The 15691-nt window shown below is 44.8% G+C and overlaps 2 protein-coding genes across 2 annotated transcripts; one reads left to right on the forward strand and one right to left on the reverse strand.

Moving 5' to 3' along the window:
* Positions 1-4445: 4445 nt before the first annotated feature.
* NAT3_2 (N-terminal acetyltransferase) lies at positions 4446-4818 on the forward strand (the record flags this gene model as incomplete). Its single annotated transcript, XM_024472436.1, has 2 exons — positions 4446-4537; positions 4581-4818. The coding sequence occupies 2 exons, from the start codon at positions 4446-4448 to the stop codon at positions 4816-4818; spliced, it is 330 nt and encodes a 109-aa protein (XP_024320118.1).
* A 474-nt stretch (positions 4819-5292) lies between these two features.
* VC83_08896 (Type I Iterative Polyketide synthase (PKS)) lies at positions 5293-10978 on the reverse strand. Its single transcript, XM_024472437.1, has 3 exons — positions 10510-10978; positions 6684-10452; positions 5293-6630 (listed from the first exon to the last, which is right to left on the reverse strand). The coding sequence occupies exons 1-3, from the start codon at positions 10860-10862 to the stop codon at positions 5335-5337; spliced, it is 5418 nt and encodes a 1805-aa protein (XP_024320115.1). The 5' UTR covers positions 10863-10978; the 3' UTR covers positions 5293-5334.
* Between the last annotated feature and the right edge of the window lie 4713 nt (positions 10979-15691).

Here is a 15691-nt window from a genome sequence, read left to right on the forward strand (position 1 = left end):
TTCAATTGCCCTTGATGGATGGCAAAGTCCGTTCAAATTAGCGTTGTTAGCAATTACTGTGTATTATATCACTGACGATTGGCAATGGAGAGAGGTGAGCAGATTATAACTTATATAATAATATATTAACTTACTAACATACATCTTATAGTGTCTTATTGGTTTCGAGCCAATGACTGGAGTCCACTCAGGACAAAATATGGCAGCTGTTGTACACAATGTACTGGAACAATTCAATATTACGGGACGACTTTTTTGCATGACAACTGATAATGCATCAAACAATGGAACAATGCGCAAGGAACTTGAGAGCTATATGAGAAGTACTACACAAGAAGTAGAGTGGAGTAGTGATGCAACAAAAATACCATGCATGGCGCATGTTATACAGCTAGTTGTAAAAGCTATGCTAAAGGCCTTCAATGTCGACATAGCTGAAGAAGTTATAGATGTTACTGGTGTTTCAATTACTGATGATACGACAGTCACATCAGCTATTAGAAAGGTTAGTCCATGATAGTAATGCTTGATAGTAACGCCAACTGACATCAAATACACAGATACGCACTCTTAGCAATCTTGTGAGCAGGTCTGCAAAGAAAACTGAATTATTGCTCCAGAAGCAATCTGATATAGAAGCAAAGAGACTACTGCAGCTAAAACGGGATATTGATATACGCTGGAATTCTACATATGACATGATAGTCCGAGCGATAAGACTACGCATCCCAATTAAAAGTTGGCTTGAGGAACAGATTATTAAGGAGCCTCATCTTGATCAATTCGAATTATCACCAACCGACTGGAAAAAACTAAAATACTTAGTCGCTCTTCTGCGGAATTTACTCATCTTATTGGAAACACGAAAGACACTACAATCAACCATACATGGAATGTATACAATACATTATTTGACCATCTTGATGATATCAATCAAAAGCTATATAACAAGGATACAGCATCTAATCCTTGGGTAGACGAGTTTACTGCTGCTATTACTGCAGGTGTTGCAAAGTTAAGGCACTATTACACTGAAACTGGTGGTCCTGTTGAACAGACGTATGCTCTTGCTGCAATTCTTGATCCATCTCAGAAACTGGACATTTTTAACGCTCCTGAATGGGACCGTTCCCACTCAAAGAAGTACCGCCAAATATTCTTAGATTACTGGAAGGCTTACTATCAAAAAGATTCGAGGGACCAGCATGAGGCAGTACCGCCTTGCCCCTATACACCAACAAGTCTTAATGCGGTATTTCGGATGAACCGGCAGCTACATAAAGGGTGGCAGAGCCATCAAGTACCAGCTATAATGAAGCTGAGCGTTATTTAAATGCGCCAGTGGTTAGTGCTGATGCAGATACTCCAGTGCTCCTAGTGTGGAAGACCTTAGAGCTCTCTTACCCTTCAGTTGCGAAGATGGCAAGGGATATCCTTGCAGTACCAGGTAAGCTCCTACAGTAATGGTTAAGAGTAACGCAAATATCTTACAAATCGCTTTAAACAGCTACTGGTACTGGAGTTGAGCGCATATTTAATATTGCCCGCGATATCCATGAATACCACAGGGCACAAATGAGTACGACTACAGTTCGAGAGTCGATGATTGTTAAACACTATCATAGGTATAAGTGGGAACTTGATAATCATTGGGATAATATAGACCATGTATTTGGCGCTCCTGACCCAGACTCTATAATTGAGGACTCTGATCGACAAGTTGCTATGACGATGGTAATATCATCTGACGAGGAGGATGCTGAACAAGACCTACCAGACCCATCAACGCCACATAGAGCTACACAAGGTCGCAATGGAAGATTGGAAACTCAGAGGAAGCAAAATTTTGGGGTTCTAAATAAGGACCTTCAGAATGATGAAGCCTCCATTGATACTCCTCGACATTCGCAACGACTTAGAAGGTAGAGGAGGGTACTATTCAGATGTGGGTTAGAGTAACGGCTCACAGTAACGGAATATATCACTAATTGGCCTTATATAGCATTTGGAACCAGCTTGAACATATATTATGTTAACTACTGCGATAGATACCAACCTTTGCGCTAAGTGGTAGGAAGGCTGGCCTCCCAAAGTCGACACAAACCTGTGTGCGATGGCGGTGGTGGTGATGGTAGGGAAGCCACTGTAAGCTGATGCATTCTGAGACATACGGCACTTATAACTCTAATGTAATTACCATAATTTATTATCTATATGATAAATTTATCCTAATTTCTATCAATATACCGTTACTATATACCGTTACTCTTGGTCACAGGACTAACATCGTGATCTACAAGCTAAATATACTAAACTTCAGTTCGGGCTTTTTAAAAAAAAGCTCGGATGGTAAAAAAGCCTAGACCGAACCACGGTCTGGTCTTAACCCTAGAGACTGGACCAAAGTTCAGTCTGGGCTTTGAAAAAAATGAGGACCGAACCACGGTCCGGTCTTAACCCTAGAGACTGGACCGAAGTTCAGTCTGGGCTTTGAAAAAAAGGAGGACCGAACCACAGTCCGGTCTTAACCCTAGAGACTAGACTGAAATTCAGTCCGGGCTTTTTAAAAAAAAGGAGGACCGCACCACGGTCCGGTCTTAAATTTAAGGACTGGAACACTCATATAAGCGGTCCGGTCCAGTCCAGTCCGGTCTTTACGGTCCGGGCTGGCTAGTCTACCTAGGATCATTAAAATAATTGTAATAAACTGTGAATTTTTGCAATAAATTCATAAATTCATAAATTACCTTAAATTAACACATTATATTAAGACGGCTAATACATATATTAAAAAAAGTTGTAGTTATAAAAGATTCATTCTACTAAAATAAACAAATATATAATACACAAGTTTTTTTTACTCATTACATAATTTAATATCTCATGTAGAAGTAGTTGAGTTTGGGTGTAAAAACGACGTTCAGCTAATACTTTTTGTCGGTAACTGTAGGTTGGTGCTTCTCTAGTAATGGTGGATCTCACAAAGAGCAATGGCTATTTCTAATCAGTAAGGCTTATAGTAATCATTATAGTAATCAACATACTTCCTACCTTCCATCTATGTAATGGTGGGTGCACCAGATGTGAGAATCTAGCCACCCAAGGAAGGGATGATTTTACTAAGACAACACACTGTCTTAGGAAACAGAGCCAAAGGGTTGTAGCTTAGACTATTCCACAACGCAGCAATCAGGTGTATGATGTAGTGAAGTGGTTTAGACAAGTTGTAACAAATGTTGAGTCTGAGAACTCAGGGGTAAGTCAGAGGTTAGCACCTCACTGACTTTTTAGAAACAAAGAATAACAAGATTAATGCTTGGAAGCTTGGAAAAGACGTGGAAGTATGTGATAGTCGATTTACTGTATTGTCTGCTTGCCCTTTCTTAAGGAAAGGGCAATCCTATTTATGCTAAAGGAGTGTAGTTCTCTCATTTTCCATGACTTTCCATGACTAACCAGGCTTGGTAAATGTATTAGAAATCAAGTGCGACCTACAACTAGCTTGCTAATCATGTAGCGAATGTAAGAGAATCCCATAGAACCATCTCTTGGGTTCCTAGCCTATAGGAAGTGAAAAGGAGGTCCAAGGTCAGAGTACCTATAGACAAATTATGTCATAACTTAACCAATCTTGTAACTAAGGAGTGATGACGTGTAATGAATCATAGAGGGTTGTAGAAGCTTCTAGAGCTATCGTTCATGTTCATAGGCCTCTAGTTGGTAGAGATATGCCATGTGGTAGTATTGGCCCACCCCCTTAAGGAGGAGATTTTCTTAATAACTTGTTCAATGAGTGTCCAAATGATATACCGTGATGTATGTAGCATAAACAGATGTAGTAGAAGAGTTTGCAGCAATCATTGAGTAGGATTGCTTCTGTTGTTGGTGTGATAAGCCAAGATATGTATGGTGACTTGTAGGTTTGAGGAGGAGATTTCTAAGTTTGCTCTTGAGTTTGATAGCAAACTGAGTGCAACGAATGTCAGTATGACAATCTACGCTTCTTGTCCTTCTTCTTCTGTAGACCTATAACTTAGGTGCCACACTCTTTCCTAACGTTGTCTTTCTGCAGACTTCTAAGCGGACTTCTAAGCTTATAGCATCTTAGGTTCTTTAGGTCCAAGCTTCTAGCTAGCGGCAACGGTTGGAATTAGGCCCTTCATTTTCTTTAATGATTCTAGAATGTGAAGTTGTAGGTTTCTGTTACTTTGGTGTTGTTATGGTGTTTTAGGAGGTTGTAGAGCTTGTTCTTAGATCTGTCTCGCATCCCTGCAGTCGCTGTTCCGATGCCAGATCACAACTTTTCCTTATGAGAACCTCTCGGTGCACTACTCCCAGAGCCACCAAGTCAACATCCAGCCAAATGTGCTGTTTACGAAGATGATGGGCCCGGACCATAACGGCAGGGGCGGCTATTGCATGAAACTCAGCATCTTCTTCCACATATGCTGCGCGGACTTGGGTTCCACATCTACATGACGGGCGTACGTAACCGGACGCGGACTGACGGCAAGCCGCAGGGCGAATATCAGGGGTGGTAAGTTTCCTAGGGGAGGCTAAGAATGGCGTTAACAAAATAGGACGCACATTAACAACATAGTCCACCTCCCTTGCGGCTCTAAATTTAGTGCCGACGTCGCATTTGGTGGTGACGGGCCAACTTCTCCTCTTCCTATGGATGGCGTGGGATCTGCCCTTCACAATCTAGGCACCCAAGAGGTACGACTCGTGGAGGGAAACATCCCTAAGCAGCGCTTTCGGGAGCCGAAGCTGTGGGTGTACCAGTACCGCAACAGTGCCAATAAGGAGTGGAACTAGCTTTTGCGAGGTCGAGTTCTTTCAGGAGGATTTTGAGGTTCAGAATTGGTGGACTAGCGCCAAGACACCCCATCGCTGGACCATGTTACTCGATTTCTAAGGGAGGGTGAACCCATTAATTCCCTAAAGATGACGTCTGGAGGAAAGGAGATGACCAAGATATAAGCATTGTCGGCAAGGTAATGCTGGTAAATAACCTAGTTAAGGTTAATGTAGGGGGCAATACAAGGGTTGTACATGAGTTTAACTCTTGAGGATGGACGGTTGCTACCAATTCAGGAGTATTCTGGGATTACCTTAACGCAGGAGGAGGCCCAGTTCATACAGGGGTGGGACATGGCGATAAAATAGACTACGGTGACACGACCAGATAAAAATGAATAGAAGAGTAGATGTTTAGAACTATGCTAAGTTGAGCTTTATTGGAGAGATTAGATTTATTAAAGTTTGAAAAAACTGTAAGAAACAAACACTATGCGTCGTTATCCCATCTTCTCCGTAGCCATTCTCTCCATTCTAGCTATAATACTCATCCAACCACTGCCGCAAATCACCAATAGTCTCATAGTCCAAGAAAAGACTGCCGCTGACCTTGACATTTAGCTCGGACCTGAGCTTTTCTGCGATAACTAGAGACATCAAGCTGTCAATTCCCAAATTAACGAAAAGGGCGTCATCTATCATGTCGGAAGGTTCTAGGCCTGCCTCGTTAGCAATGAGTGTGATTGCTTTTGCAGTTGTAGTACCAAAAGTGGCCGCGGATTCAACGATAGATGGTGCCGTGGCATCCGGGGTAGGCGCTGCAAGAGTAGCAGGGCTGGTAGGAACAGGGTTGCCATGCTTGCCGTCACTGCCAAGTCCGGACGCCCTGTGGGAGAGTATTAGGCTTGACTCTTTTGCAACGATTTTTGTTGCATCTTGTGCTGGGACTGTAGTTTTGGGTGCAGCGGCCTGTCCCTTTTGCTTGACGTCGAAGGCGGCCATCTTGCCTGGCGGCGAGAAAAAGTGGCTAAGAAGGATGCGCGGATATCTGCGGAACTGTATGCCACCGACCACACCCATGATGGCATCGTCTTGCATGATGTACACATCGCCATTGTAAATAGTCGGGTCCTCGACTGTAGGAATCATCTTGACATATGACCGATACTTGGCTCCTGGAATCAGAGGCTTCGCGAATCGCATCGAGTTCCAACCAGGAGTAACACAGTAGTTGTTCTTTGTATCAATAGCATCGGAGCAGTTCATAATAAAGCCAGCCAAGTGAACCACACTGTCGATAAAGTATGGTGGAACTGTCCAGACTCCACTCTCCTTTGTGGTTAATTGCACGTCAGCAAACCCTTCTAGCTCATGCATCACCACAGATTGCATGCCGCGGTACTTCTCAGCGTAGTCGACTAGGTTACTGGCAAAGATGGTGTATGCCATTTTGCGCGAGAAACGGTTGGCTTTTCCCTCTGTAGCTAGGCGCTCAAGCGCTTCGATGCGGCCGTGGATGAGGTGACCCAATGAGGCCCAAGATGAAATCCACTCAGAAGCATCCCCGTAGATTATGTTGGCGGTTGCAAATGGCTCGTGGGCATAGCCATCGTTGTCAACAGTCTGCCACGTCAAGTCGACCACTCCTGAGCGGACGTCGGCAGTGACAGCAGTTACCCGGAACAATTGGGGAGTCGTGTTGCTGGTTTGAGCGACAAGGCCCTTCGTGACAACTAAGTTGGCAAAATTCACGTTGACTTCCTTGGCTTTGGGATAGAACTTGCGGTATATGTAGTCGCCGAGGGTGTAGGCGAGGTCACCGTGGATGGACTGTAGAATTGGTAAGCACTGTGACTGAAGAATCTCGCAAAGGGTTGACTTACGGATGTAACAACACCGCAATTGTTCATACTGTGTCCATGAGCAGCGGAAAGCAAATCTGCTTGCATAAGATCAGACTCCATTACCACTGTGCCAGCGAAATCGGTAAACGTCTCGTCGATGATCTGCTGCACGGTCGTCGTCTGAAACCCGCTCGCAGGCAGCGATCGTGGTATAGATTTTACTCTGGCAGCCTCCTTCTCAGCATCGTAAAATGTATTGCCCTTGGTCAGACACCAGTCACCATTGTACTGCACCCAGTAGTTCTTGTCATTCCAGGCGTATGTTGGCAAATCCAAAAGGCGTAGCCTCTGCTCAAATGGGCGGTGGAATTCGTTCCAACTGACCCCAAACCCAGCAAGATGCAGAGCAGCCATGCTCTCAGCCATGGTTTTCCAGTTGTCGTCCCCGCGGCGGATCGATGGGATGGCAAGCTTCGTGGACGGGATGATGGTTTTGACGAAGTTAGTACAGACGGGATGTGGTCCAATTTCGATCCAGACGGTTTCATCGCTTATAGTAGAAATCTTTTGGGCATTTTTCAAAGCAGACAAGAAGTCGACAGGCTCCCTGGTGGCCCGGCGAACGTAGTTTGCGTTCAGCGTCTTGCTGTCAAAAATAACCTTCCCGAGCAATGGCGAGATGACAGGAAGTTTCGGTTCCTGAAAGACAACGCCAGTCTTTGAAATTGCCTCAAACTCATCCAAAATAGGATCGGTCTGCTCTGAGTGAAAAGCAAACGCGACATCCAACTTGAAGCAACGGTAACCGGACGTCTCGAGTAACACAGCGACGTCAGCCATCCTCTCCTTAGGACCGCTGAGGACAGTATCTGAAGGTCCATTGACACAAGCAATCGTATACGGCTTGCTTCCTAAGCATCCCTCTATTTGCTGAAGAGAGGCCCGGACCGCCATCATACTATGACTGTTAATCTTGCACTTTTCTTCCAGCATCTGAGCACGACGCCCAACCATGAATATGGCGTCGCTTGCAGTAACTACGCCAGCTGTGTGCATCGCAGCATATTCGCCCAGACTATGACCCATGACGACGTCTGGCTTGATTCCAAGAGAAACCCAGTATTTTGCCAAAGCAATCTCGGTGCATACCAGGGCAAGCTGAGTAACTACTGGAGAGTGCAAGTGGTCTTTGGGATGCGAGCCATCTAGAGCGGGAACAATAGATGGAAAGCCTTGGCGTCGAGTGAGAGAATCAAGATGCTGAATATGCTCTCTGAATGTTGGTACATCACGGTACAACTGAAGGTTCATCGATTTATAAGAAGAGCCCTGGCCAGTAAAGGCGAAAGCTACTGGTGGATTACCAGAATTTCCAATAGGCTTCTTTGAATCGATATTCCCTAGGCGGGAAGCAAGCTGCTTCTTTAGGTGGCCCATATCAGAAGTGGCAATTGCTACACGATGGCTGTGATGAGAGCGACGTGCAGTCGTTGTGTAGGAAAGGTCGGCAAGGTTGATATCTGGATTGGCATTAAGGTGGGCAATCAGGCGCTCAATATTTCCTGTTAATGACCCTTTAGTCTTGGCGGAGATGGCGATAATATGAGTGTTGCGTGGATCGGCCTCGGATATGTCACGAGTTGGTGCCTCCTCTAAAACCATAGTAGTGTTCCCGCCAGCGGCACCAAAGTTATTAACAACTGCAAGTCGCTTCTTAGACGATGTTTGCGGCCAAGGGGTCATTTCCAAGTCGATATGGAGGTTGCGTTTGTCGAAGTCTTGGGGGAATCTGGGGTTGATCTCCGTTTTGATTCCGATATGTGGCGGGATGGATTTTTTTTGGAGCATGATAAGCACCTTGATCAATGCCGTTGTGCCCGCAACAGATTCACCATGGCCAACATTTGCTTTTACAGCACCAATGTGAAGGGGCTGATCCTTCCTACGTCGCTTGATGAGCGGAGCATACACTTCCATTATGCCCTTCATCTCCTCGTGGTCACCAGCTTGGGTACCGGTGCCATGGAGCTCAATATATGACACATCCAATGGGTCCACACCGGCCTGGCGAAGCACCTGGCGGGACAGATACGCCTGATGGCCAGCGTGGGGGTGGGTGATAGAGACGGCCTCGGCAGAATGGTTGGTTCCCGCACCGAGAATGACGCCCAAGATGTTGTCGTTGTCTGCTTCAGCATCTTCGAGTTTTTTAATAACAACAGACCCAACACCATCCGCACGGCAGTACCCATCAGCGGTAGAATCCCAAGTCTTGCATGCGTTGTGACCTTTAGTTAGGAAATGGCTCTTGCAAAGGCCACTGAAAACATCCGGGTTAGTCAGCACATTAACACCGCCGGTGACAGCCATATCTACATCGCCGTTCCAAAGAGCCTGACAAGCTACCTCGATCGCTGCAAGTCCGGAAGAGCAAGCAGTATCAATGCTGTAGCTTGGACCCGCAAATTTAAAAAAATAATTGATACGACCAGGGCCGAAAGCACGGCAACCGCCTGGAATATAGTATGTGCCTACATCTTGGCCTTGGTTGACCTCACGGTAGTCATCGGCAGCTTGTCCATAATATGTTCCAATGCGTTGCAACTGTGTGGCAGCTGTGCGATTACCGACGTACCCAGCTCGCTCCAGTGCCTCGTATGCCGTGACAAGAGCCAAACGCATCTGCGGATCGACGGCCTGAGATTCACGAGGAGACATGTTGAAGAAAGGCGCGTCAAACAAACCAGGCTCATCAATAAAGCAGCCATACTGTGTCATGGTCTTATTCTGCTGCTTACCGGTTGGGTCGTAGTGTGTGTCGATGTCGAAGCGGTCAGCTGGAATTCGACGTGAGACGTCAAGGCCTTTCTCTAGGATCTCCCAAAACTTCTCGGTATTTGTCGCACCTCCTGGAAATCTGCAGGCCATACCGACAATGGCCAGCTTAGACTGTGCAGTGCCGTGGGGTGTAGTATCTCTTGGTGAAACCTGAGAGATCCATGACATGAGACTGTTGATCGAGACGTCGAGATCTGGAACATTGCTCTTCAGGGTCATATTAAGGTCGTTAAGGGGAGTGGAGTTGCCGAAGCAGTGAAGCACTGCTTCCGCGGTAACGTTAGACTTGGCTCGTTCAACTATGCCACTGACAACATTATCCCAATAGATTGTTTGCGTGAGTAGTTCTGAGACAACGCATTCAAACATCCCCACAGCACTCTTGGCCAGATATGGCAAACCGCTGCCGGTCGATAAAACTGGAATAACTGGCGAAGAATTTGTGATAGCAGCGTTTAATGAACAGCCGTGAACGATACTATGTACATGGTCTAGACCGAAGATATGCGGCGCGTGGCAGAGACCGCCGTACACTGGCAGTGCAACGACCTTCGACTCGCGGAAGAACTCTGACTTATTAAACAACGCTTTTAACCTCGATGGTGGTCCGCTAACTGTGACTGAAGTCCGGCTGACGGCGCTGATAAATATTTTGCCAGTATTAGGAGTCTTCATTCGGGAATGCATGTCATCGAGCTCCTGATAAGCCGCAGCTGGGTCAACATTGTGAACCACGTACGCCCACGAATCTGGGCTTTCTGATAAATCGCGAGCTTCCAGGTTTTCCGAGATATCTAGGACATGAATGCCCAAGCGGAAGGCGAGACGGACCGCATCTGCGCCTGCCAGTGGTAAGTCGGCCAATGTTTTCGACAATGAGACGGCACTCGATGCTAGTAGGCCAGTGCCTAGGCCAGCAAGAGATGTAGTTGAAAAATCAAACAAATCTCCAGAGCGACTCTCGACATATCTAACAACGAGGGTTAATTATTTAATTCAAATGCATTCAACATATGAAACCACCCACCCAATGTAAGTTGCTAGCTGAACAACGATGAGCAACACCCCATCCACAGCCCCGCAGATTAGGCCTTCCCGAAGCTGGCTGTTTTCCGCCCAAGCCAATATAGTATTGAATGGCGGAATCAGTTGTTTCAGCTCAGTTGGTAGTTGGCGAACTTCGTCCTTAATAGCCCAGGTGGCCTCACGTATGAATTGGGCCAAGATAGGGAAATGCTTGTCCTTGCTATGGTTGTGCAGGCGGCGAAAAATGTCACCCAATTCATCTTTCGGAAAGTCGTTGCTAAAATAGACAATCTCCATCTTGCGATAACCCTCGTAGGATTCCGAATCCGTGGTTGGGGTATGTACGGCGGACATTAACGTGGATGGATGAGCAGTGGACGGTGGTGGAAGGAGAGGTGTAAAAATGGACAATAGGAGACACTCTGTCGATGGTCCAGATATAACCCAGAGTGTCTTCTGGAGATTGAGAGCCTAATCTGAAAACATAAAAAAAAACTGCCCTGCCATAGCGCGTCCAACCATTTTGTATAAAGCGTGGTTCTAAGTCGTCGTACCCACAGTCCCGCAGCCGGATCGGATGATTGATCCAACATAGGAACTGCATACTACCTACATCGCACCGCGCCATCTCCACTTCGCTATTATTCACTCACATTAGCAACGTTACTTTTGCTGTCGTCGTCTTTTGGGGGAATCAGGTTTTGCCCGAAAATACGAAAATACGGAAATAGAAAATAGAAAATACGAAAATACGAAAATACGGTACCTTACTGGCGCACTAGATGAATTTAGTACGGTCCGAAGACGGTCCGAAGACGGTCCGAAGACGGTCCCAAAACCGAGCAAATTGCTCAGACTCACTCAGACCGTTATAACTACGTATGGCAGGGTTAGCACAAATAATCATAATTTCATGACTACAGTTCTCACGCGATAAGTCGATATAATAATTCCTCTAGATAATATCGAGATGTAACTGCCGGCTCCCTTATGCTACTATTCCCAGTTTCCGTAAAGTCAATCAGAACTTGGAGGGCTTGTAGAACTGCTGTAAGGATGCCTGTCCCTCAGTGACAGAAAGGATCCGAGTCGGGCAGGTTACGGTCACATGATACGAGTTAAAGCAGGTTAGCCGAGTCGGACCCGTTTCAGCTACTTAAGGGGATTGACCCAACGGGGTCCCTCTCCCTCAGTGATGGAAGGTATCTGAGTCGGACAAGTTACGTCATGTGGTGAGAGTGAAGGCAGGTTAGCCGAGTCGGAGCCGTTTCGGGTACTTGAGGAGATTGACCCAACGGGGGTTCCTCTCTTCATCTTTTTTGTATCCTTCGTAGTAGACCTATAGGATAGCATCCGTTTAGCCTCCGACTCGCACTCTCATATGCTATTACTGTGAGCTGGGTGCCCTGTGTCCTTACAACTGCCTGCGTAGAATGAACCACTGGCAGTCTGAGCTCCTCCCCATCGTCATCATCTTGACCTTCATTAGGAGGCTGGATATATTGTTCAATGACCTCTTGTAGTACTATATCCCCCTCACTATCTTGTATACCCTCTTGTATTGTCTCCTCCACTGGGTTTAGAAAGTTTGAAAGGTCCATCGCATCGTGAATTCAGCCGTGCTGTTGTACTTGGTTGTAAAGGTCAGTAAGAGGCGGAATGTGCTCAAGAAGGAAGTTGGATCGGGTTTTTGATGATTGTGCTTTTGCGGAAGCAGTTGTAGATAGTCGTATTTGAGACATCATGATACCACGATCGGATGATCCAGCGAAGGGCAAGGTGTAAGTTAATAGTTTTAATAGAATCTTCATTGTTGTCGAAGGCGTTTAGCATGAACACAAGCCATTGTCGATGATAATGAGCTTTAAGGGAGGCAATAATGCCTTGATCAAGGGCCTGGAATTGACTTGTTGCATTTGCTGGTAGCCAGATAATTCGTATATTTGAGGGCAGAGGCATTGTTTCGACGGCAGCAATATGTGCTGAAAAGTTGTCCATTGTTAGCAGAATCTGTCTATGAGAGCCTATATGTAAATAGAAAGCTCTTAGCCACCTGCCATAATAAACTGATTCATCCAAGCCTTCTTGTTCCATCGCCAATAACCTCACATTGCTTCAACATTAATATACCGGAGTGCTCGAGGTCTTCTTACATAGGCCAAGATGCCTCAAAATCAGCTGTTTATGACGATTGAGCAGCGTCGCGCACTCCGAAACTGGTATGCTCACCAGTCACCAAAGCCTTCGCAAAAGCCTCTATCGACTGGTTCTTTAGAACCTTCAGCCATTGTATTCGACAGTCAACAGTCTCCGAATATTTGAGCTCTCAATATGCCAACCTCGATACAATACCTCTTAACACATCAGCAATCAACTCACTGTCGCAAAGCTGTTGCCTGGCCTGACCTTGAAGCAGTCCTCTTTGAATGGCAGCAGCTTATTGAAAGCAAGGGAGGAGTTACAAGCACCGATATACTACAACTACACGCTAAAACAATTTGGGAGCAACTTCTACAATACCACAACCAGCATACACCTCAATTCTCTCAAGGCTGGGTTTCGAATTTTAAAAAACGACATAAGATTAAGAGTTATACTCAACACGGCGAAGCAAGCTCAGTTCCTACACAAGCAGAGGAAGAAATGAAGGGGATACAGACAATAGCAGGGGAATATCAAGAGGAGGACATTTACAACATGGACGAAACTGGGCTCTTTTGGAAGCTGATTCCTTCGAAGGGTCTTTCAACAATATCACAGCCAGGATTTAAGGAGGACACGGCGCGAATATCAGTTGTTTGTTGTACAACTGTACAGGAGCTGATTGGATGCCACTTTGGTTTATTGGAAAGGCGTAGTAGGTATAAGATGATATCTGGTCAAATCAGTTCGATATCGAGTGTATCGTAGTTTTGGTGGGAAAATAAAGAAGTTAGCGTGAATATTGCCTAATCAAGTATCGACTTATCGCGTGAGAACTGTATTCAAATAGTCAAATATTATGTAAGCATGATTCTTCATAATCATGAATATTCCTGATTATGATTATGAGTTTTTCGATAATCATGAATATTCATGATTATCACATGATGTTAGAATCATGTGGCCTAAGTAATTATCTAGTATAGTAGAAAAGGAAACCAAATATATATTAATCTATCTAAATACTACTTAAAGTATTAATTTAGCTATAAATTCCTCTTCTAGATCCTCTTCTTCTTCTTTTATAAAATCCCAACTCTTTAAACAAGCTATTACTCTAAAAATGTCTTTAGAAAGCCTATTTCTAATCTTTGAAATAATAAGGCTACCTATACTACTACAGCTCTCTTATTCATCTTGTTATGTATAATGTAGCTTACTTAGCCCTATTTTCTTTAAACGAGGGTCTAGTAGTAAAGCTATAAATAAAGGTTTATAAGGTGTTGTTATTGTTGCTTTTGTTTTAATAAAAAAGTTAGTTAAGGAGGGAGTTAAAGGCTCTATATATACCTAGATTATAGATTCTAGAATATGCTATAAGTTATAGATATATTTAAAAGCATTTATAAGCATCTTGAACTCTCTAGAAGTTTGTAGAAGTTTGTAGAATTCTCTAGAAACATTTCAGTTTTCTTATTTTATTTCTTATCTTATTGCTTATATAAACTATACCTAATTAGGTGATAACTAAGCCTAATAAGGTATAGATTATAGTCATGATTATAATCATGATTATGATTAACGTACATGTATAGCGAACCGGCCAAACAAGCGAACTGGCCAAAATGATGCAGTGACAATAACCCCCAACTAAATGTTAAATTCCTCCACAACAAAACATGCTGCCAAAAAACGATGAAAGGCAATTACTGCTAGCTATCCAAGCTCTACAAAGTGACCCAAAGTTACACCTTCGAGCTGTAGCTAGGACCTTTTCTGTGGACCACCGTAAGCTAGGTCATCGATTACTAGGCATACCTTCACGACGCGATATCCAAGCCAACTCAGAGAAATTGATAAATTTAGAGGAATTAGTACTTGTTCAATACATACTCGACCTAGCTACAAAAGGATTTCCTCCTCAGTTGTCTATTGTTGAAGATATGGCAAATCGGCTACTTGCAACATGCGACGCTCCACGCGTCGGGTCGCGTTGGGCTTCAAACTTTGTTAAGCGGCGTGTAGAGCTCCAGACACGCCTCCAGCGCAAATACGACTACCAGAGAGCTAAGTGTGAGGACCCAGAAGTCATCCGTTGTTGGTTTGAGCTTCTACGCAACACAATTGCAAAATATGGCATCAATGAAGCAGATATCTACAACTTTGATGAGACTGGGTTTATGATGGGTGTTATCTCAACTGCTATGGTTGTGACAAGCTCAGACGGGCGTACAAAAGCAAAGAAGGCACAGCCTGGCAATCGGGAATGGGTTACAGTAATCCAAGGTGTTAGTTCTCAAGGTTGGGCAGTGCCGCCATTTGTCATTGTTGCAGGCAAAAACCACCTTGCATCTTGGTATGAGAACAGTGGATTTCCAAGCGATTGGGTAATTGCTGTTACAGAAAATGGCTGGACTACAAACGAGAGAGGCATGGATTGGATTCAGCATTTTGAGAAGCATACAAAGACCCGGAGTGTTGGTGGTTATCGCCTCTTAGTCCTTGATGGTCATGAGAGCCACCACTCAGATGAGTTTGAGGAATACTGCAAGGAACACAACATTATTACGCTTTGTATGCCTGCTCACTCTTCCCATATACTCCAGTCACTTGATGTTGGCTGTTTTGGCCCATTAAAGAAGGCTTATGGTCGGCAAATTGAAGATATGATGCGGGCTCATATTATTCACATTACTAAGGATGACTTCTTTCCTGCCTTCCACGCTGCATTTAACACTGCAATGACTGAAAGCAACATTCAGGGCGGGTTCCGAGGAGCAGGGCTTCTTCCATTAGACCCTGAGAGAGTGATATCTGCACTTGATCTTAAGTTAAAGACACCAACACCTCAAAGCTCCCGCCCGGGTACTGCTCAACCTTGGGTTTCCCAAACACCAAATAACCCAATTGAAGCCTCATCACAGTCTACCTTCATTAAAAACTGAATTGCACATCATCAGAATAGCTCTCCAACCTCAATCTATGCAGCTGTCGACCAGTTTACAAAGGGTGCATCGCAAATAATGCATCAATTAGCATTG

This window comes from Pseudogymnoascus destructans (assembly GCF_001641265.1).
Source record: "Pseudogymnoascus destructans isolate 20631-21 unplaced genomic scaffold scaffold_30, whole genome shotgun sequence".
Lineage (NCBI taxonomy): Eukaryota > Fungi > Ascomycota > Leotiomycetes > Thelebolales > Thelebolaceae > Pseudogymnoascus > Pseudogymnoascus destructans.

Excerpts from the sequence above, each read along its gene's own strand:
- VC83_08896 (XM_024472437.1), bottom strand. The coding sequence starts at position 10,862 with ATGTCCGCCGTACATACCCCAACCACGGATTCGGAATCCTACGAGGGT. Across the intron at positions 10,453-10,509 it reads CAGCTAGCAACTTACATTGG|ATATGTCGAGAGTCGCTCTG; the intron begins GTGGGTGGTTTC and ends CCTCGTTGTTAG. Across the intron at positions 6,631-6,683 it reads ATTGCGGTGTTGTTACATCC|TCCATCCACGGTGACCTCGC; the intron begins GTAAGTCAACCC and ends CCAATTCTACAG.